Source organism: Protopterus annectens, chromosome 10.part0, assembly GCF_019279795.1.
Source record: "Protopterus annectens isolate FY-2018-M chromosome 10.part0, PAN1.0, whole genome shotgun sequence".
Lineage (NCBI taxonomy): Eukaryota > Metazoa > Chordata > Ceratodontiformes > Protopteridae > Protopterus > Protopterus annectens.
The window spans coordinates 1838609638-1838633953 of NC_056744.1; the positions used below are offsets into that span (position 1 = coordinate 1838609638).

Sequence of the window (24316 nt, forward strand, 5' to 3'; positions counted from 1 at the left end):
CGACGGATGCCTCAGACCTGGCTTGGGGAGCACACTTCAATGGGAAATGGATTCAAGACACGTGGCCTCCCAAACTACAGCATTTGCATATCAACATGAAGGAGATGTTAGCAGTCCAGTTTGCCCTGATGGCTTTCAAGGGCCTACTTCAACCAGGACAGGTGTTGATACAAACAGACAACACTACAGTCATGTGGTACATCAACAAGCAGGGGGGGACCCATTCTTACCCTCTTTGCAGACAAGCTATGATATTGTGGGAGACTGCTCTGGGTTTGCACATCACTCTTCAAGCACGGTTTCTGCCAGTGGCACAGAACTCCCTAGCAGATGTATTGAGCAGACAAATTGTGGATCCCCACGAGTGGAAATTGGATCCTCAGGTATTTCATCAGTTAACAGTGGCTTGGGGAACTCCAGACCTAGATCTGTTCGCTTCTCCTCTTTCCAACTACCAAAATTTTGCACAAAAATGTTTCACCCAAAAGCTTGGAAAGTGGATGCTCTATCTTTCAGTTGGAACAACCTTCACGTCTATGCTTTTCCTCCTCTACCTCTCATTACCAAGGTTCTCTTGAAGGTCAGGAGGGACAGGCCTTGCATGATTTTAATAGCACCAGATTGGCCACGACAGCACTGGTATCCTCTGCTGAGGAGTTTAATTCAGGAGCCTCCTTGGCCTTTGCCACAGCTTCCTCACTTGTTGTCCCAGTCAAGCAGTCATTTGCTCAATGTCAGGGTGCAGTCCCTGCATCTAACGGCCTGGCGTATTCTGTTTTAGAGCCTGTGGGTTCTCAGCTTCCTCAGCAGGTTTTAGATGTCATCTTGGAAGCTAGGCGGCCAAGCACTAGAAAAGTTTATGCTGATAAATGGAGGAGATTTTTTCTTTGGAGCACAACAAAGGGCTTTGATGTCTCGGTCCCTAATTTGAGTTTTACACTACAGTACCTTACTGAGTTACTAGACAAGGGTTTGTCATTTTCTTCTGTGAAAGTTCATGCTGCAGCCATTTCTGCTCACTATGATTGTGACCCTCATTTATTTTCTCACCCTTTGTTTAAGCAATTTCTTAGAGGGGCAAAAAATATAAGACCCCCACGTAGAGCTCCTACTCCTTCCTGGGATCTCAATTTTGTGTTGGAGAAGCTTACTTTGCCTCCTTTTGAGCCTGCAGCTACGTCTGACTTAAAGTTTTTATCCTGGAAGACTGCCTTTTTGTTAGCCATTACTTCTGCTAGAAGGGTATCTGAATTGCAGGCTCTCATGGCAGTTGATCCCTTTCTAATATTCCATAAGGATAGAGTTTCTTTGCGTACTAACCCTACTTTCATGCCAAAAGTGATTTCCAATGTGGCCTTGAACCAGTCTATCCATTTGCCTACCTTTTATGCTGATCCCCAAAATAAGGGGGAAAAAGTCTTGCATTCTTTGGATATCCACAGGCAGTTACGTTACTATTTGAGCAGAACTAAGGAGTTCAGACAGACTCAACAGTTATTTGTTTCTTTTGCTTTGGGTACACAAGGGAAAGCTGTTTCTAAGCAGACTATTTCAAAGTGGATTGGTAATTGTATTGCTTTTTGTTATTCTCATCATGGGAAGGATGTTCCTGCTGGGATTAGACCTCATTCCACTAGGGCTACTGCCATTTCTACTGCTTTTTTGAGGGGTGTAGCTACTAAAGATATTTTGGAAGCAGCTACTTGGAGTTCTGTTCACACTTTTACTAAACATTACCATCTCCCTCTTTTCTCCAAGTCCAGGGCTGGGTTTGCCACTGCAGTCTTACAGGGCATGTTAGCAGCCCCTAATGCTTTTTAGTTTGCCAGCCTCCCTTTTCCCTTTGCTTTGGGATTCTACCCACAGGTTATGACTGCAGCAATGTGAGACGAAGAACATAGTACAGTTTTGTACCTACCATAAATGTAGATGTTCGAGGATCCACATTGCTGCAGTCCTATTTTCCCTCCCTCCTTCCCCTCTTGGGTTTGGGGGTGTGGTTATTGTTTGTTGTTATTGTTATTTGGGGATAATTATTATTTTCTCCCTTTGTGGCTCTGGCCTTTTCCTTTTAAGGCCTTCTGACATCTGGGGCAAGAAAGACTGAGGATATGGCGTTGGTCATGCGCTTAAGTACTACTGCATACTGACGTCAGCTCTGGGCCCCCATGACCGACGCCAGCCTAACTCTTTGGTATTCGGGCCGACCGAGGACAGCGGACTACCCACAGGTTATGACTGCAGCAATGTGGATCCTCGAACATCTACATTTATGGTAGGTACAAAACTGTACTTTTCTTCTTGTGAGGGAAAAATCTACTTTAAATACTTGGGTTTCGTCCATTTTACAGGTCATAGCTCAAGTGTGTGTGTGTGAGAGACTGATTGTTCTTCCAGGGAAATGGCTACTCACACTGTTTTGAGGAGGCTTGCCTGGTTGCAGTCTCAGAACCTCCCAGAAGATGTAAAAAAAATTTTTTTTTTTTAGATAGAGATTAGTTTTGATCTGTCAGCTGCAGAGCTCTTCAAAATGTGTGATGAGAGGGGTAAGCCGATACAGGGAATCTCAGAGATTTTTCAGCCATTTTCCAAATTTTCCAAGGGATTCTAATCCCTCATCCCAGTTTTTGACCAGAAACAAAATAGTCTCAGTAAAATAGTAGTAAACAGGTTTTAAGAAGCAACAGCAAGGAGGCTTCCAAAAGGAGTAGAACTCTCCAAAATACAATTAATACAAGTGGATTACTTATTTACATGCTGACACTAAGCCAGGGCTCAGTGCTAGTGCCAGCATTAAACCTGTTCTGAAGAAAAAGCATAATAAGCTGGACAGATTTTTGTCTGTATCAGATGCATTTACAATTCATTAATAAACTTGGGCTGCTATCTGACTGGATATTTGTCAAGTGATTTTGCTATTTAGACCATTTTGTATTTAATGAGTTGTTTACCCAGATAGCACAATAGTCACAGTAGACCATTTGCAGGCACATAGTATTGTTTTGATAAAACAAATGGTAGGTTTATATTTGAACTCTGATTTGGCTACTTGCCTTAAGTCTGAAAATGGTCCACTTGAATCTGTGTTTTGTTTGAGGACTTTATCTGGTCTTCGGGGTTGTTTGAAGGAGGATGCTTAACCTGCAGATAAACCTTGTTCAATAGGTAGGTGAGGTGCTGCATAATGAATCTCTTTCTGCAACAGGTAAATAGAATGCAGTGAAGATTGAAGACTCTGGTTCTGGTGTTTGCTAAGCTATTAGACATGTGAAGATGCAGGAAGTCTGTGGCAACAGGATCTGGTGGGCACATAGCACAGATTACCTCAAGAGTCTGCAAGATGCTGAATAAAAGTGTGAATCTTTTAGGCTTTTGTAGCAAAGATCTTCAAGTTTGGAATTTTCTACATTTGGAATCTCTGGGACTTCTGTAGCTAGGTTGTGAGATGCATCCCAGAGGGGGCATTGCGTTCTGTAATTAGGTTCAGTCAGTGCTGAGAGTAAAAGTGCGGTAATATTTTAGATTTGGATGATAACACTCTTGGCTATTGTGAAGTAAAAGGATTTCTGACTAAAGTTGTCACATGATCAAAGGAAAACTTTAAAGTAAACATCAAAGTCCTTGACTTTTTTTTTCATTTAGTAGTTGTGTATTATCTGTATTAACATGGTCATGGCAGGAGTTGTTTGGCAATTGAAAATATTGTACACTTTTCTTTAACGTAAGCCTGATTTCAGTATTTATTAATTGGAGTAAGTTATGGTTGGTTATTTCTGAAGAGTACAGTTGAGGTGTCTTGACAGTGATACCCAGTTTGCAGTCATCCGCACACTTGGATAACCAATCTCCAGTGAACCCAGGACCTCTGGTTAAGCACTGAAAAGGAGTGGTCCCAGTACAGTCTTGTGTGTGGGAATTCTGTGTTAACCTTCATATTTGCAGATGAAGAGCTTGCCACACTGTGTGGGTTCTGCCTTTTTAACCATTTTACCATATAAGGGTCTATATTTAAAGCCTTTAACTTGTTTACAAAGCCTGCACACAGTATGATGGACTCTCTGGCTGTGTCAGGAACAGCATGACCTCTGTTAGCAGCCTGCATCAGGCACCTCTGTGATGTTCTTCGTGTTTCACTGTTGCAGTCATCACATTTGGGTTATCTGCTTGCAGTAGCCCTCAAGTCGGCCTGATTAACAAAGTCTTGGGTCCTTCGTCTGTTGTGCCTCATCTTACATGACGACAAGTAGGCAGGGGTGTAAAGCATCCAGCTGACACCATTACATCGGTCTTTCTTGCCGTGAGGTGCCCAAAGCAGAAGCAGTTCGCAAGTGCCGGTCGGCCAACTGCAGAAGTTTTCGTTTTTGAGTTTAAGAACCAAAGTCTTAGTACCCCGTTGGGGAAACTTTTTCTTGCTGTAAACCGATGTCCGTAAAAGTTAATAATTGTATTTCTTGTGGAAAGCAAATACCTCAAAGATATTAATTCGTATTGCATTCCTTGCCTAGGCCCTGACCACGACGTACATCGCTGACTGCTTTGTACCTTATTTAAACAACAAACTATTCATCGTCTGTTTATTTACTCTTCTAAATATTTTGATACTCTGTTCAATTATCCTGATATGACCTCAGTAAGCCACCCGACTACCGACATTCCGAAAAAAACTCCAAAATAAGAGATGGACCGCATAGGTCCAAAGCTGCCAACGACGCTTCTCCTAAGCTAGTCGCCAGTTCGCCGGTACTCGGGCGCTTTCGCAGCCTCCTGAAACCCACTACTTCAGATTCGCAGGCCTCTACTGAAACCCATTCGGAATCCGGTATGCCGCGAGATGCTTCAGCTGTGGAACCTGCAGATGTCTCTACCTTGGATGGGTCCGGAGCCGCTGTGCAGGCACCGGCTTCTGAGGGTGTATTCAGGCTTACTGACTTGCATATTAAACCGCCATCTTCTTTAAGGCCTAAAACTCAATCCATGCCTATAAAACTGACGCCCAGACCGCATGCCTAAGAAAAAAAAATAAGAATGGCCGAAGACCTTACTACTTTAATCAGGGGAAGCCAACCTTCCCCCTCTAACAGACCTAGGACTGAGTTTACTTATGATTTCTTCTGATCAGGATTCTGAAATTTCTGTTTCCTCTGATGACCAGGATTTACCCTTATCTACCTATGAGGATTCTGATGCAGAGGACTCTATTCCCTCTGCTTCCCCTCCAGAGGATTTCTCTTTTGGTGAAACCTTGCATACTCTTGGGGAGCATTTTCGCTGGGAAAGCCAGGATTACTCTGACTCTCTAAAAAGAGGGTTGGGGATTTCTTACTCCTGCACAAACACAGGCCTTTAGTTCTCCCCCCTGTACTGGACATTGTTGATGATGCCTTTTCGGAATCTAGCTTGGCCCTTGACTCTTCACCTCCTGCTCCCAGAAAACCTGATAGATATTACAGGGTTCCTGACTCTCACAAGTTCCTCTTTAAAAATCCTACTGTGGATCCTGAGACCATTTCAAAGAGACCCAAGGGCATTAAGGCTACTAAGGCCAAAAATCCTACCCCCTCTGACAGATTCCAGGGCGCTGGATAGATGGGGTAAGAAGGTATACACTTCTGCAACCTTGGCCATTAGGACCTTAAACTGCCAGTTTCATATGTTAAAGTATCATCAGCATATTATTGGATTGCTTAAACAGAAAATTGTGTTGATTCCTGACTGTGATGAAAATAAGGATTTACAGGATGTAATGCATTCTGCTGAACAAGTTGGAAAACATACTTTGCAATGTAGTTTTGATTCACTAGAGGCATCTTGCAGGGCTGCTGTCACTGGGTCTGGTGTCTACATCAGCATTTCGAAAATGTAATAGGTCGAACCGCTAAATGTCGAGCTGAAATGATCGACCAATTGCATTTTCGAATGCCGATTTAAAAAAATCAAACAAAAAAACTAAAGTGTGTAGGCAGGGTGGCAAGCCCCCCTGCACCCCACACCCCCCACTACTTAAATATACCAACTCCGAGACCGCACTACATTGAGGTAAAAGGAAATCTCCCCTTACGGAGATTTTCATTTACCCATTTGATGTTCTGCCATTTCGGCATTCTCAGTGCGACAATATCAAATTCGATATTGTCAGCATTCGAGATGCTGATAGGGACCCTGGGTCTGTACTTGGAGGGCATGCTTGGCTAAAGGAGCAATCTTTGCCAGATCATGTTAAAGCTAATTTTCTGGATGCTCCCTAAAACCAACACTGCCTCTTTGGCAACAAAGCAGAGGAAGTACTTAAAAAGATAGGGAAAAAGCTAAATCTATACAAACTCTTAAAGATTTCCTAAAAGTACAGCCTCCCAGTTTTAGCAGGCATTGGCCCTCTAAAAATTGGTCCTTTCCTACCTCTTCCAGACGTTCTCAGTCCAAACCCAGAACCAGCAGAACATCCAGGCTTCAGTCCCAAGGTACTCACAGGGCTAAGTAGTGGGAGGGCTCCCACTTCCAAAGCAAGGGAGTGGTAAGATGCCCCCCCCCCCCCCCCATGGTAAACTGTCTCAATGACTTGACTTAAATCTTCCAAGCCCTGCACAACTGACTGTTCTCTTAGGGGGGAAAGATTGCCCGGCAGGCAAAAAATTGGGAACTCATTACCCAGGACAAATGGATTTTAAATGTAGTTTCCCAAGGATACAGATTCTACTTTCACTCCTTACCAACCCAAAATGGTTGGCCAGACCTACCGCCAGATCAGCAAATTCTCACTCTTAAGCATCAGGGCAATTCAGCCTGTTCCAGAAGAGGAAAAGGTACAAGGTTTCTGCTAAAGACTTTTTCTGGTGCCCAGAAAAGACTACAACTGGCGTCCTATACGGGACCTCTCTATCCTAAACGCATTTTTGGTAATTCCAAAATTCAAGATGCTAACTCTTCACCAGCTGCTTCCTATGCTAGGCAAGGATGCCTGGTTGGCAACACTGGACTTAAAGGAAGCCTACCTGCACATCCCAATAAGGGAATCCTGCAGAAGATACCTACGCTTCAAAGCAGGCTACATGCACCATCAGTTCTCTGCACTGCCCTTTGGCTTATCTACTGTGCCCAGGGTATTCACAAACTGCCTAGCTCCAGTCATTGCATTTTGCAGGCAAAGAAATATCCAAATATATCCATACCTGGACGATTGTCTAATTCAGGCAGAAAGACAGGGCATACTATTGAATCGTCTGGCGTTTGTACAGAAATTGCTAACTTCTCTGGGGTACACCATAAATGAAAAGAAATCACATCTTGTACCCTGCCAACAAATTGTATTCCTGGGAGCAAGCTTGAACACAACTTCCCAGATGGCCTTTCTCACGCCAGAAAAACAAGTTCATTTGACAGCCTACTTCAAATTACTGGCCACAAAGACCCAGCTATCTGCAAGGAAAATACTGCAAGCCCTGGGGTTCATGGCCTCCTGCATTCTACTAATTCCATATGCAAGACTGCATATGAGGAAACTACAATGGTATCTAAAAAGCCTATGGTGTCAACATTCTCAGGATGTAGAAGCAATGATTCATATCATTCCTTGTCTACAGATGGAGTTCCTTTGGTGGGCAGATGCCTGTCACCAAAACAAGGGACTGCCATTCACTCTACCCTCTGCCACCCAAACCCTAACAGACGCATCAGACTATGTATGGGGGGCTCACTTGGCAGGGAAGTGCATTCAGGGCAAATGGAACCAAAGTCAAGTGCACCTGCACATCAATCAAAAATAAATGTTAGCTGTACAGAATGCTCTGACAGCCTTCAAGGACCACATCCTTCCAGGACAATTAATGGTAAAAACGGACAACACCACTTGTGTGGTACGTAAACAAGCCAGGGGGAACCCACTCATACACTCTCTGCAGAGTAGCCATGGCTCTCTGGAACACAGCCTTGAGCTGGCAAGTACACCTACAGGCTCAGTTCCTGCTAGGAAAGCTAAACACACTGGCCAACGACCTAAGCAGAAATTTCATGGACCTACATGAGTGGAAACTGGAACCAAAGATATTCAACATGTTGAGAAACAAATGGGGGAGCCCAGATATAGACCTGTTTGCCTCCCCCCCCCCCCCCCCCCAGAACTACCAATTGGAAAAATTCTGCACAAGGACTCCCCACAAACTAGCTTGGAAAGTGGATACCCTATCAGTTTATGCCTTTCCCCCTCTGCCTCTCCAAGGACGATACTGATTGCACCAGACTGGCCACGCCAACACTGGTACACCCTTCTGCGCAGTGTTACTGCTGGCACCTGCCTCAAACCCCTGCCCTGCTGTCCCAGCAGGAAGGCCAGATTCTGAACCCACAGCTTCAAACCCTGAACCTGGCAGCCTGGCTAATTAACTAATCTCTCTGTTACCATCCCCCCTCAGTAAGCAAGTGTTGGGTGTCATTCTGTAGGCAAGGAGGCATAGTACTAGAAAATCCTATGCTGAAAAATGGAAAAGATTCTGTTCCTGGAACCAAGCTCAGGGGATGGGCACAGCAATATCCAATTTACCTCAGATTCGTCAATACTTAACTGAGATGCTGCACAAGGGCCTTTCCTTTTCCTCTCATCAAAATTCATGCCTCAGCCATTTCGCCTCATTACAACACAGAACCACTCCTCTTGTGTCATCCACTGCTGAAACAGTTCCTCAGAGGGGCCAAAAACTTGACCACCCAGGAGAGCCCCTACTCCAGCCTGGGACCTTAACTCTGCATTGGAAAAATCTCACTCTACCTCCTTTTGAGCCAGCTGCAAATGCAGAGTTGAAATTCCTTTCTTGGAAAACAGCCTTTCTTTTAGCCATCTCTTCAGCAAGAAGGGTGTCTGAATTACAGGCCCTCATGGCAGTGGAGCCTTTCATCATTTTTCATGGGGACAGGATGTCCCTCAGGACCAATCCCTCCTTCATGCCCAAGGTGGTATCCAGTGTGGCCCTTTAATCAGTCCATTCATTTGCCAACCTTCTTTTCTAATCTACAGAACAAAGGGGAACGGATACTGCACTCCTTGAACATGCACAGACAACTTAGATTTTATTTGGACAGGACTAAACCTCTCAGGAAATCTGAACTGCTGGTTGCATTTGCTGCAGGGGCAGAGGGAAGGCCATTTCAAAACAAACCATTTCTAAATGGATAGGCCATTGCATTAATTTCTGCTATAAGCACCATGGAAAACCTACCCCACAGGGGATTAGACCACATTCAGCCAGCGCTGCATCTACCACCTTTCTCAGACGTGTCCCTACCAGGGACATCCTAGAAGCTGCTACCTGGAGTTCTGTACATACCTTCACCAAGCATTACCCTTTGCCAATTTTCTCTAAATCCAGAGCTGGCTTTGCCACTGCAGTCTTGCAGGGCCTTATAGCTGGTCCTAATGCTATCTAATTTCCTCTTCCCATCCTTAGTTTTGGGAATCTACCCACCTGTGATGACTGCAACAGTGAAACGTGAAGAACCTAGTACAGTTGTGTACACTTACCATAAATGTAGATGTTCAAGTGTATTCACTGTTGCAGTCCTAGTTACCCTCCCTCCAGCCCCCTGACTTCTTTTGGCTATACCTTTATTCTTACTATGTTTAAAGCTTTTTGGTGCATTTGTTTTTTTTTTGGAGGTGTAACGTTGTGCGTGTGTGTGTGTGTGTGTGTGTTTTATATATATATATATATATATATATATATATATATATATATATATATATATATATATATATATATATTTTATATATATATATATATATATATATATATATATATATATATTATATATCTCTATCGCTATATATCTCTATCTCTATATGCATATATCTATATGTATATATCTATATCTATATCTATATATCTATATCTATATAATCTGTAATTGCTTCCCATTATTGGTATTGGGACACCTGACCTCTGGGGCAAGAAAAACTGATGTAATGGCGTCTGCTGCATGCTTTATACCCCTGAGTACCTGACGTCATGGAAGATGAGACGGCAACCGTCGCAGGACCCAAGACTTTGTTAATCAGGCCGACCTGAGGGCTACTGCAAGCAGATAACCCAAATGTGATGACTGCAACAGTGAATACACTCTAACATCTACATTTATGGTAAGTGTACACAACTGGACTTTCTTCGCATGATTTCCTTACACTGATGTGACATCTGTTCCACATTGTATATAGCTAATTTAGCTGTGCCCTTGCAGTCCAAATCGGATCTTGCTTTGGTTAGATGGTTTTGAGGAGAGGTTGAGTGAAGGTATGTTTAAGCATCCAGGTGTGTTGTTGGCTCCCTTGCTAGAAGTACTTTTGCTCTTGATAGCACCTTCAGGGCATGTTCCTTGGTGTAAGAGGGTGTGTGGATTCTGGGCTACGTGGAGTTTTGGCTGGATTTTTTTTGGAGGATGAATTTTGCACTATACTTCTAGTACATTGCCTATTGGGTCAGTGGGTGGTTCTGTTTCAAATAAATTCTGATCATTGTTTGGTATTCCATAATTTACTAACTTAGCGAAAGTAGGCTTATAGTTGACTTCAGCCTCAGACGGTAGCCTAAGTTCATCGACTGTTTTACTGGTCCTAATGGCAATTTTCAGTAAGTTGGTATTGTATTTATCGTTATGAGGAGTTTTAGTAGTGTGTGTGTGTGAGAGAGACTCTGCCAAGCTAGTATTCGCAGTGTAATACCTTTAAACCTCCTGTAATAGAGGCTCATGATGCAGATCATATGCATAAGCTCCATGGTATATGCAATAAATACGTTTTACTCTAGTACATATAACTCGATAGTTAGGGGCTCTAATCTTAGTACTGGTGGCTGTGTGTGTTTGTAGGTTAAAGTCTTTCCTGTATGGAATAGACTTCCCATGCATGTCAAGCAGAGCATCTCACTGGCCCTCTTCAAGAGAAATCTTGATGAGTGGATAGGAAATAGAAAACTCACCCTGGGGATCACTCCAGTGGCTCTGCTCAACAGATACTAGGAACTAAGGTCTGGTGGCATGATGCCAGGGTAATCCTATGAGCTAGGCTTGTAAAGGCTCCAGGGCCATTAGCCTAGTACACACCTATGAACCTATATATGACCTATCCAGGATACCAATGTTTCCGCTACATGGTTTCGGAATGCCCATAACTTGGGTACATTCAGGCCATTAAAGCTAAACTCCACTATCTGTAACATGCATGTTTTGGCCTTTTTTCAACCCCATCAGCGTAACACAAGTTAGTCCACTTCTGCTGCACCAACTAGATCAAAAAAGTGAAGTACTAAAAGGTTAACAGACAAGTATGTTTTGCTAGACACTAGTCTCTAAATAAGAGAGTACAGATCTGTGAATGTGTGATTGAGCTAGAATGTCTGTATTTAACAAGCCTGTAATTCTGTTTCTATCCTGTCTTGTGCAGAGTGCCTGGTCATGTGACACAGCTCCATCCTCAACACCGAAGAATATTGTACCAGCGTCAGCAGCGTGCCCAGAGGTAAGGCATTCATTTAGGCATTTACTGAGTAGTTGAACTCTGTAGATGAGTCACTTTTGGCAGCAGTGCAGTGAGCGCAGCTTTTGTATTGCAGTGCACATGCAGCCTTTGATTCTTGTGCAGCTGTGGGAGTTGTAATTGTATTGAAGTGCACATGCAGCCTTTGATTCTTGTGCAGCTGTGGGAGTTTTAATTGTATTGCAGTGCACATGCAGCCTTTGATTCTTGTGCAGCTGTGGGAGTTTTAATTGTATTGCAGTGCACATGCAGCCTTTGATTCTTGTGCAGCTGTGGGAGTTTTAATTGTATTGCAGTGCACATGCAGCCTTTGATTCTTGTGCAGCTGTGGGAGTTTTAATTGTATTGCAGTGCACATGCAGCCTTTGATTCTTGTGCAGCTGTGGGAGTTTTAATTGTATTGCAGTGCACATGCAGCCTTTGATTCTTGTGCAGCTGTGGGAGTTTTAATTGTATTGCAGTGCACATGCAGCCTTTGATTCTTGTGCAGCTGTGGGAGTTTTAATTGTATTGCAGTGCACATGCAGCCTTTGATTCTTGTGCAGCTGTGGGAGTTGTGCACATGCAGCCTTTGATTCTTGTGCAGCTGTGGGAGTTGTAATTGTATTGCAGTGCACATGCAGCCTTTGATTCTTGTGCAGCTGTGGGAGTTGTAATTGTATTGCAGTGCACATGCAGCCTTTGATTCTTGTGCAGCTGTGGGAGTTGTGCACATGCAGCCTTTGATTCTTGTGCAGCTGTGGGAGTTGTAATTGTATTGCAGTGCACATGCAGCCTTTGATTCTTGTGCAGCTGTGGGAGTTTTAATTGTATTGCAGTGCACATGCAGCCTTTGATTCTTGTGCAGCTGTGGGAGTTTTAATTGTATTGCAGTGCACATGCAGCCTTTGATTCTTGTGCAGCTGTGGGAGTTTTAATTGTATTGCAGTGCACATGCAGCCTTTGATTCTTGTGCAGCTGTGGGAGTTTTAATTGTATTGCAGTGCACATGCAGCCTTTGATTCTTGTGCAGCTGTGGGAGTTTTAATTGTATTGCAGTGCACATGCAGCCTTTGATTCTTGTGCAGCTGTGGGAGTTTTAATTGTATTGCAGTGCACATGCAGCCTTTGATTCTTGTGCAGCTGTGGGAGTTGTGCACATGCAGCCTTTGATTCTTGTGCAGCTGTGGGAGTTTTAATTGTATTGCAGTGCACATGCAGCCTTTGATTCTTGTGCAGCTGTGGGAGTTTTAAAAGCTCTTTACAGAACATAATGCAACATGACAGCCTGGAACATTTTAATAGCCATGCATGCTTGGTGGTGGCGCCATTTAATGTGTTCTACTATCTTTGAAATAACATTTTTTCTGGCAAAGTTTTTTGGGCCACAAGTCTAAATATTCTGTTATGCACCTTGTTTTTTTAGATGCATCCAATCCGAACAGTTGCAAGATGTATACATTTTTCATTTGATCAGTGTGAAATAGAGATTCACCCACTCAGAAAGTAGTAATGATTGGAAATGTTGGGACCCGCTTATGCGGAGACTGAATGGCTGAAAGAACGGTCTTAAATGGCATCACAGAATTAGTATAATCATTTTCTCCTAGGTACAGCGATGTTGGAGTTGGTATATATAAGGAATATTCCCTTTCCTCTTGGGTATGACCATCTTTGAGTTGGTATATATAAATTTGGAGGGTCTGGGGGGTGTTGTCCGTCCTGCAAAAAGAAGTTTGAAGGAGCAGAGTGGCTTACGAGATTCATTCTGTTTTTTTCCTCTTTTCAGTTTGTCAGTACTCTGCCTTGAGTGCTAACATTTCAGTTGGGAGCCTCAGGAAGCAATTATTGCCTGCGTTGAGGGTTAGTAGTCTGTGCATGAAAGTGAGTGGCCACTGCTTTCGCTTCACAGCTAAGCAGTCATTTAATCTGGCTTGCCTGGGACAGTGTGAAAATGCATCTGTGGGTCAGCAAAGAAAGCTTGTTTAAAAATAATTCCTTTGACTTAAGTCAAAGGACGTGTACCCAATCAGAGAGGGCATATTCTGTAAGAAAAGTATGTTAAAGTATCTGAAATGATTTCTTAATTAGTTTTCTTACTTGCATAAATATAAAAACATTATGCATCACATTAACTCAGTGATATTTGCAGCAGATGTTCAACAAATGTGGGCATTTATCTCCTTTTTGGAGGCAAATAAATCATTTTTCTAAGCATCTTATCCTGTTGAGGATCATAGTGGGAACAAAGCAGACTAGACTTGATAAATCTCCAGCACAGCCAGTGGAATCTCTAGATACTCCCTAGCAAGCAGACAAACCTAATCTCTCCCCCCAATGTGTCTACAGGTCTGACCCAGTGCCTCTTCCCAAGAAGTCGCTTCTGGTACACCTATGAAGAAACTAGGACAACTCTCAGGTCCTCCGACTGTACAGCCCTTCATTCAGTTCCTGCGAATGAGCCCAGCTACCCTGCAAAGAAACATCATTTCTGCTGTCTGTAGCAGCAAATGTATCCTTTTAGTTAATACACTAAAGCACAGGACTACAGATGAGATTGTGGCTATAGACTGACAGGTAATCACTTTGTCTCGAGTATGCTCTCCCTTCACACCACAGTCTGGCACAATGTCCACACCGCTGCCATTGCAGCACCAGCCAAATGGTTAGTCTTTTAATCCTGTCTAGTGTCCTTCACAGACCAGATCAGACTGTGTTTATTTTTTTGAGACTGTAGTGATTTTGTGGTATCCTTAGGTCAGGTGTTGATAGCAATTTTTTCCTTTTATAACAGTTTTCTTCACTATTGTCACTACCTTTTATAACATACTTTCCTTCACTATTGTCACTACCTTTTATAACATACCTTTCTTCACTATTGTCACTACCTTTTATAACCTACATTTCTTCACTATTGTCACTACCTTTTATAACCTACCTTTCTTCACTATTGTCACTACCTTTTATAACCTACCTTTCTTCACTATTGTCACTACCTTTTATAACCTACCTTTCTTCACTATTGTCACTACCTTTTATAACCTACCTTTCTTCACTATTGTCACTACCTTTTATAACCTACCTTTCTTCACTATTGTCACTACCTTTTTCCCACCTCTTGGTCGTATTAGTTGTTGGTTTTTTATCTATTAGACTGTTATAATATTCTTGGGAGAATTCTTTTTCTTAGTAGTTAACGTCTGATAGCTAGTCCAGACATTCAGTTACATGCTTATTGAGATTTAGTGGGGAGTCTGTGCATTACTTCTAGTCTGTCTTTGTGGTGGTGTGCTTGTTGTAATTATGAAGAAATCTAGCTTTAACAAGTGTGGGCACAGAATTCCCCCTCAAGATCTCGATTGTTCTGTGTTGTATGTTTCGAGTGTCTTATCTTGGTGTATCCTGCAATATTTGTGCTGCCTTTGGTCCCAGGATGCTAACAGATTGGGGCACCAAACTATTGTTTCAGCATCAGCTCCTACGGGGTCCATACAACATGTTCCTTGTAGCCTACTTAGGAGTTTGATTACCATACACGACTCTCCATAGAAACTGGAACGTTTGAGACTTTCTTTAGCCCAAAATCCTTCAAGTCCTACAGAGGTACTTCATAGGTTGATTTTGGATGGATTTCAAAAGTTCCCCAAATACTCCAAGATGAGAGTCCGTGCGACTCCAAAGCTGGTTGGATCCATTTACTTCATCCCTATCCAGGCACCCTCAATAGTCTGATCTTCAGTTCTGGTTCTTTCAGATCCATACTGTCACCCAGATCCTATGGCCTGAGAGCCTTTGGGGCAAACTTAATTGGCTCCAGAGGTTGTAGATCAACTCTTCCAATTCTGATCTTGTCTGATCTGGTGCCTGGATCTGTGAGATGGGGACTTGGGTAGGCTGCTGCTCCTGTTCCCATTAAGACATCTGCCTTTGCCTCTGGTCCAGTCCTGTCCTCTGTGCCAACCCCTTTGGTGTAGCAGATGTTTCCTTTTCACACACTCACATTAGGGAATTGGGTCTGACCATGGGTGCATTGTCCGTATATTCACTAGAAGTTGGTATGGCTTTGAGTGTTGGGTAGGATCATTACTTTAAAAGGGCGGGTCCACAGATTCCACTGTCTGACTCCCTCCTCCCTTTAATCATCACTCAAGTGTTCAGTGGTCAGAATCATTCCATTAACCATAAAACTTTCTGCCCTGCCACAGAGTCCTCTGAGGACTCGAGACTCATCCTTTGAACCATGTAAAGAGAGCATGCAAGAGGAAACGTCTAGGCGCACTGTCCGTCACTTTGGATACCAACTTAGAGGATGGAGAGGGATCTCCACAGTTCCAGAGGACTTTTCCTTCTGAGAGATCTTGGGAGTTCTTGCAGTAGGGGGGATCCTGGCATACCAAACTTCCCTTTCTAGATTAGGCAGCATTGTTTGAGGCATGCTGAATGACCCCTTGTGTGTCCTGAGTGGTCCTTCCCACTCATAAATTAATAGTTGGTGGCAAGGAAGTCCTAGCAGGTGTCTGACACCTGTGAATCCGTTCCAAGGAGGCCCACCCCGCATACACAATCCCCAAGAACTAGTCTGGTCTAAAGTTCCACCTGTTGACTCCATATCTATTGCAGTCGCTACTAACAGTTGTCTGAAGATTCTTGTACGAGTCTCTGGCAGTAGCTAGACTGGGGAAGCAGACGTTGCTTCCAGCTGTTTTGCTATTTGGGCTGTGAACTATGCTGCTTATATAAAGGTTCCAGAAGAACGTCCCTCTGCAAATGTTATCCACTCTGAAGAATCCAGTTACTAGAGAAGCAGGTTCAACTCATTCTTGTCAAACATTACCAATCTCTCTGTGCACCTCTTGCACAGAGCAATGGGTGGTGCAGCAGGAGCAGCTGGGTGTGCATCACTGTTTAAACTCCAAGTTTGGGTTTGTTTATGCAGTTTCACAGACCACTGTAAAGTGACCTTCACTAATGCCCCCTTTGAAGGCACTACCCTGTTTGGCCATGCTGTGGAAAAGGATGCAGAAGAGCAAGCAGAACAGAAAGGCTTCCTCTGGTAGGAGTGAAATTAGAAACCCCTCCATGGGCATTCAACAGTAACCAAAAGGGGCCTGTATAGAAACCCCTCCATGGGCATTCAACCGTAACCAAAAGGGGCATGTATCTCTGTTTTTGAAAGCCCAGACATAAATATGACTTCTCTTCTGGCAGAGGTGGCTATTTCAAAGGATGCAGGGCCAGAGGCTGAGGTGGGCTGCAAAACCAGGGTTGCTACAGACCCTTTTCCATTAGATGTCCACAGAATCCCTGAAGGTCTGCCCATCTGCTCCACTCTGGAGGCATTTGGGGATTCATATCCCATTACTCGTTTTTATTTATTTTATTTAGTATTTATTTATTAACATAAAATAAACATTACTCGTGGTTTTGATTTGCCATCACACAAGATGATTTGGTAAGAAGGATTGTATCCAGAGGTTATTGTGTTTCATTATTGGAAGTTCCCCCTTCCTCCTCCCTTCCATTGTCATGTGTCCCACCTATTCGGGCAAAGGCTCCTACCCAAGAGGCTTGTTTACTTCTGCAAAAAAAAAAAAAAAGCCATCCCAGTGGTCCCACTAGATCAGTTCATGTCAGGATTTTATTCCAGATTCAAAGGACCTCTAGCTCATCTTGGACCTAAATCCACCCCCCCCCCCCCCAAAAACAACAACGTTGAAAAGACCCTATTTCAGATGATCTCAGTGCAAGCAATTCTTTAAGAAGAATGAAAGGATGTGCTCCATAGACCTCCAGGATGCATACCGTCACATAAAATGAGTCCATGGGGTTTTTGCACTACTACTTGGGAGCCAGTCACAACCAATTCAGAGCTCTGCCTTTCGGCCTAAACTTGGTCCACAGGATGTTCAAATGCATGATGGTGGTAGCAGTAGATGATCTAAGTCTCATGGAATTCAAGATATTCTCTAAACCTGGACAACTGGCTGCTTCTTAAAGGAGTTTCCTTTGCAAGCCAGGGATTACGGTTAGCTGTGTGCTTCCCTAGGCATATCCATTAGTCTAGGAAGCTCCAACCTGACTCCTACTGAATGTTTAGCCTTTCTGTGATACCAAGTGGAAACTACTTTAACCCAGGTCTCTCTTCTACAGGACAATGTTGTGTAGCCTAGTCGCCTTCCAGTGAGATTGGTTTTGATGGTATTTGGTCTCCTAGTGTCGTCACTGTTAACAGTGCAGTTCACTTGTTACCACATGAGGAATCTGCAACTGCTGCTTCAGGCACATTAGCCTCAAGTTCAGGGCTCGCCATATTATGTTGATAGTCATGCAGGAGTCCTCTGCAGTGGTGGCTTAATTCTCTGTTGGTGTTGGGGGAGGGCACTGTCCCAGGTTCCCTCTCCAGCAGCAACTGTGACCATGGTAGCATCCTTTCTTGGGGGGGGGGGCACTGCGACGGGAGTCTGGTCCAGAGTTTTTGGTCAGTCTGAGGCTTGTCTTCACATTCATGTCCTACAGATGAGGGCAGTTCTTGGGATTTACAGGAGCTGCAGGGCTGTCTTCCTCCGGGAGTGATAAACATACAGATGGACAATGACAGTAGTCTGGTATATAAAGGAGTGGGGGAGGGGAACCAAATCTCGTCAGCTTTGTCAAAAGTCCATGAGAGTGTGACAGTGGGTGATGGCCTCTCACTGTAACACACACCCCTAGAAGGCAATTTTTTGTACAAGGCCAGAGTCGGGGGGGCCCCCTTTTGTCCCAGACAGATATAATTCCCCTTCCACAAACCATAGTTGAACCCCCTTGATGCCTCAGACTGATGCTGGATGTAATCGGTCACCCCTCTGGAGAGACTTTGCCAGGTATTTCCAACTTGAAGTTAACTGCTTGGTTTCTCCAGTTCTGTAATGGCAAGGGATGCATCTCTTCTGAGAAGCTGAGAGCATGTGCACCACATCAGAAGTCCTCTAAGCACAGTATGTCACAGTAAATTGAAAATATTTCCTTGTGGGCTGAAACTCTGAAAGTAGAGCCCTTTTCAGCTTCTTTTGGGGATGTTCTCTGTTTTTTGTCCTCCTCGTTTTGGCCCTGATTCTAGTTATTCTGTCAAGGCACAGCTGGGCCGCTATTTTGTCCTTCATATTGGCTTTCTGGATTCTTCATTTACTTCTCAGACTGTCTCTTTATCTACCCTCGCCATCTCCAGGGCTTATTCCACTACAGCCATAGTGACTTCAGCAGCACCGCGTTTTTCAAATCTTTCCTTGGACAACATTCGTCAAGCAGCTGCCTGCTCTTCTGTCGCATCTTTATTAAACGTTTAAGTTGGACTGTATTTCCAGAGCTTCTGTCCTGAAAGGTCTCCTGTTGAGGTCACCCAGGAATTACACAGCTGGGGATTTTGACCCACACATCTGATGGGATGGACTGGATGAATAAGATACGAACATTGTTTCCTTAATGATCCTTCATCCCACTAGGTCTGTTACAACATCCCATCCCCCCGAAGAATCTTCCTTCCTTGATCAGATGTAATCCAGTATGCAGATAATTCAACAATCATCTGCTCAGCAGACTCCCCCTCTGACCTACTTGTAAAAACCCAATTGGCTTTCTCCAAAACAGAAACTTGAATGCAGAACAATCACCTGGCCCTACATGCAAGTAAAACTAAACTAATGATCTTTCCCCTTCTAGAAACTCCTCCATCGACAAAAACTCCTTCTCCATACTTAGCCAGAATAAAGTCCACCGCAAAATTGTATCAGACACTAAAGTCCTTGTTGTCATCATTGACGACCACCTAAAATTCGACACCCATATCCAATCTACCATCAAAAAATGCACCAAAAACTTCGGCTTCTATACAGACACTACTGCTACCTTACCCCCACAACCAGCAATACCTTGGCCTCTACCTTTCTCCCTTCTCTCCTAAACGGTGCTCCTCTCCTAACCAACCTCCAGCTTGGCCTACAATCCAAACTAGAGTCCTGCTACAATAAAATAAGCAAGTATGGCACCAATTCCAAAAACTCATCCCACCACTGCCACTCCACACACAATAGCTCGAGCTACCTAATCATCTAAACTTCCTTAGACTGACTACTGCCCACAAGCTCAGCTCATCTTCAAATCTTCCAGCTGCCCCTGTCTCTCGACTGCATTAGCCCCCTACATTCTTAACTGCTCACTCAGATCTGAAAATCAAAATCTCCTTCAAATCTACAAACCCTCATGACCCCCAGGCTAACTGCTGCTCTCATACTCTGTATCAGAACTATGGAAGTCCCTTCCTGCCTCCCCTCACAATATTCCAAACCACCTTACTAACCTCATGTCTTTCTTGTTTTCATACCTTTCCTCCAAATGGATTTGCCCAACCCAGTCTCAAACAGAACCTGCTCCCTAGCTCCGCTTAGATCCCTCCTTCTCATAATGTAACTTTGTTCTGTTGTTAGATCCCTCTAACACTGCACTATTTCTGCTTCACATTGGTTACCATTGTTATCTCCCTGCACCAGAAAATCATCCCCAATGCTGTCTAAACAAAACTGACAACAATCCCCTACTACTATTTGTATTTTTTTAAATTTAATAATTTGTATTTCTTTGAACTGTAGTCTACCTCACATGCGTTTTTACTGTATTCTCAGCTTGTATATAACCTCAAATATGTTTGTAAACTGAATGTTTTACTTGTGTATGTAACTTTATGTTGTATGCAACTTTATGTATGTTTGTAACTGTCCTAAGAGCTTTTCTCCCCAGGCCTCCACTGAAAACGAGCTCTTCTTGGCCCAATGGACGTCCCCGGTCATTAAACTGAAATAAACAAATATAAATAAATGTGCATCATTTCAGGTGCCATACTTTATCTGAGCTACACATCTCTAGGCTGGAAAGCTAAATCTGAAATTGTCATCTTCATTTGGTCTTCAACCTGTGGGAACACAGATCTTGCACGGATCCCACTCTGCCGCATTTCTCCAACATCTGCTTTGAGCTCCTCCCCTACACATAATGCCCCTCTCCTTCCTCCCTTCAGATCTCGTTTGATACGCTCGTGTAAGCATTGTGATCCGTTGGCTCTGAGCTATTTTTGGGTAAGTGTCTTGTATTTTCTGCTCTAGTTTTTCTTTGTCTAAAAATTCTCTTCTCTATTTCCTATCGCCTCCCCACCACGTTTCGCATCAGTTCAAAAAGTGTGAGTATTTTTCTTTGGTTTGGGCCTACCTCTCTCTCTTGACCATGTCAGAGACTCCCAAACCTGGTTTTCGTAAATGCACGGAGCGTGGCCATAAGCTTTCTCAGCCGATGGCCACACTCTGTGTATTGAGTGTCTAGGGGTTGCCCACCTTGATTCCTCCTCAGTCTGCGCGGGGGTCAGTCCTCGTGCATTGATCAACAGGAGGAATAAACTTATTCTAAAAGCCCCCCCCTCCCCTACCATGGGGGCCTAGGCCTCCTTTTCTCTTCTGCTGGTACCTCAGCTACGACTTCTCTCTGCCTTAGCCTCTGGGACTCAACCTCCCGCCAAGGGAACCGAGGACGGGGTTAAGCACAGGCTGAATAAGTGGTCTCCCGACCACTCATCCTCAGTGGGACCACCTGCTAAGCTCCACTTGGCTCCTAGGATAGTCTCCCCGGCTCTGTTCCCTCATTTCTTACTAGAACCTGAGATGCTTTGGGGCAGTTCCTTGGCATCGGGGTCACCTCACTGCCCCTCTAGGCCAGTGTCGGTAACCTCCTCCTCCAGATCCACCTGCAGCCTTTCTGAAGCTGAGGTGGACAGGATGATGTGGAAAGTCTTCCGAACCCAGATACAGATGGGAGTCTTGCCTGCCTTCTCTCTCTTTGGGGTGGGGGCATGCAGTCCTTCATCCCAATTGCTTCTCAGATCCAACTCCCAGTTTTGGAGTCTTTGGATCCGAGGACCCTCTACATCGAGAGGTCGGTGCTGATGGTACCTTGCCACCTGCCATTATCTTGACTAGCTCTGATTTGTCTGGCTCTGGAGCCATAGCCTTGGCCCTGGATCAGAGGGGATGGTTTCTTGGCTGTGGCTCCCCTGTTGATCCAGAGGATTCCCCTACTCAGGCAGTTCGTTCTCCATCTGTCTTTGACGTGGTGGAGAGGGTTCTCTCAATTCCATCTAGACCTTTGACGCTCTCGCCTTCAGAATCTGTCCTAGCTCCCTCTGTTTTGGGTCCTGATTCCACCATCCTGCTACATAAGGGACAGCCTGCTGCCTCTTTGCCCCAGGGAGCTCCCACAAGGGAGTGCTAGATGATGTCCTTCAAGAATGCAACTGCAGTCCTTACATATGGGTTGTCCTGCCTCAGGCAGCCCTCGGTCGGCCGGATTCCAAAGTCTGGGTCCGGCGTCGGCTGAAGTCGCCTCCTCCCCGACGTCAGAGCGGCTGGGGTATAAAAGCATCAGCCGACGCCATCTTCCTCAGTCTTTCTTGCCGCGTGGTGCCCGAAGCAGAAGCAGTTCGCGAGTGCCGGTCGGTCAGCTCCTGTGTTTTACTTATCCGAAGTCATCAAAAAGCTAAGTACCCCGTTGGGGAACCTTTTCTTGCCTCAGCCGATGTCGGACAAAATTGAAAAAGTTAATAATTGTTTGTCTTGTGGTAAACAAATACCTCATAAGGACTTCCATTCTTACTGCCTCCCCTGCCTTGGCCCAGACCACGACGTCTCTGCTTGTGCTGCCTGTGCTTGCTTCAATAAGCGCACTCTCAGGCGCCGGACAGAGTTTGCCGAAGACGTTTTTGGTGATAAATACTGTTGTATCATGCCGTCGGAACAACCGACACCACATATTTCCAAAAAACGGAAAGACCGGGACCGGCATCCTCGGCCCGCAACTTCCACCGACACCACACCAAAAACTACCACGAGTTCATCAGTCTCTTCTGAGGCGGTTGTTCCGCCGATTCGGACCGACGACACCGCTTTACCAATCACTCCGGCCCCAGAGCCTGCGCCGGTGCCGGTTGTGGACTTTCCTCCAGAATCTGAAGCCCAAGATTTACCTGAGACTATACCGGTGGACAAGGTGACTCCAGCACGTGGGGCAGCTAGGCCTCCTATGTCTTTGTCTATCAAGGCCTATACACGTGCTAAGGCTGCCAGCCATGCTAAGTCTCACCCCCCTAAAGTTTTGCCTCAGCCCACTACTGATAAGCAAATCATGACCTTAGCTGCAGATTTGATTTTCTTAATCCGAGGCTCCCAGGCCCATCCTGAGAGAGGTTCTCGGCCTTCTTCTGACAAAAGGCCCAGGGTTGAGTACCCAGACACCCTTTCTTCTGATGAAGCTACTGCTGACTCTGATCACTCAGAATCCCAGGAAGAATCCTTCCAGGCCTATGAGGATTCTGATGCGGAGGACTCTATTCCTTCTGCTTCTCCTCCTGAGGATATTTCTTTTGGGGAAATTCTCCATTCCATGAGAGAGCATTTTCAGTGGCAAGGCCAAGAATTCTCTTGACTCCAGGAAGCGGCTTCGTACCTTCCTTAAGCTTCCCCAACACAGGCCTTTAGCTATTCCCCCTGTCTTAGATGTACTGGATGATGTGTACGCAGATTCGAGTACTTCACCTGACACTCTTCCCCCCTGCTCCTGTCAAGCCAGACAGGTACTACAGGGTTCCTGATACTCACAAGCATTTCTTTAAGGCCCATTCTGTGGATCTAGAAACAATTTCTCAGGGGCCCAAAGGGATGGCCACATCCACGGCCAAAAATCCTTTGCCCTCAGACAGGGAAGCTAGGTCACTGGAGAGGTGGGGCAAAAAAGTTTATACCTCTGCCACTCTTGCCATGAGAGCCCTTAATTGCCTTTTTCATATGTTTCAGTATCAGGATTTCTTGATGGATGATTTGCAGAAAGTTAGCCTCTCCTGAGCCTTTAGACAGAAAGGCCTTGCAGGATTTGGTCCATAACACTCAGCAGGTTAGCAATCATTTTCTTCAGTGTGGTTATGATGCATTGGAAGCTTCATGTAGGGCAGCTATGACAGGGGCAGTCGTACGTAGACATGCATGGTTGAAAGAACAGGCATTGCCAGATCATGTTAAAGTAAAGCTTCTAGATGCACCTCTGGAAAAACACAAGCCATTTGGTGCTAATGCTCAGGATGTGTTGAAATCGATTGAGGAAAAGGCTAAATCAGTGCAAACAGTCAAGGATTTCCTCCAGGTTCAACCACCAAGGTTCAGCAGGAATTGGCCTTCTAAGAATTGGTCCTTTCCGGACACTGACAAATTTCAAACGGGAAAGAACAGGCATGCCCGAGGAAGAGGGCAATACAGAGGCTCCTACAGAGGCCGCCAATGGCAACCGACTAATCAGAGTGGTGGCGCAGGGACATCCCCTGCTCCACAGGGGCAATCACAATGACTTGACTTTGGCACCGCCAACCAAGGCTCAAAGAGAAGCACCTTTAGGCGGAAAATTATCCTTATTTTCAAAAACCTGGCACATTTTAACAAAGGACAAATGGATTCTGGACATAATAGACCAAGGCTACAGGTTCCACTTCCATACTTTACCAACAAAGCAAGGCATGCCAAACCTGCCACAAAATCAAAGGGCAGAGGCTTTCGAACAAGTTACAAAGCTGATAAAAATAAAAGCAATAGAAAAGGTTCCTCCTCAGGAACAAGGCCAGGGATTTTATTCAAGACTGTTCCTTGTTCCAAGAAAAGAAAATCAATGGAGGCCTATACTAGACTTGTCCGCTCTAAACACCTTTCTCATTGTACCAAAATTCAAAATGCTGACACTGCAGCAACTCCTTCCCATGCTGGG

At 44.6% G+C, this 24316-nt stretch overlaps 1 protein-coding gene across 2 annotated transcripts in view; it reads left to right on the plus strand.

Moving 5' to 3' along the window:
- The window catches only part of PATL2 (PAT1 homolog 2), an 837187-nt gene that overhangs the window by 299530 nt on the left and 513341 nt on the right, over positions 1-24316 (plus strand). For both annotated transcript variants that reach the window (XM_044086703.1, XM_044086702.1), the window contains one exon: positions 11423-11497. In XM_044086703.1, coding sequence (XP_043942638.1) covers positions 11423-11497 — 75 coding nt within the window. The remainder of the gene's footprint in view (positions 1-11422; positions 11498-24316) is intronic.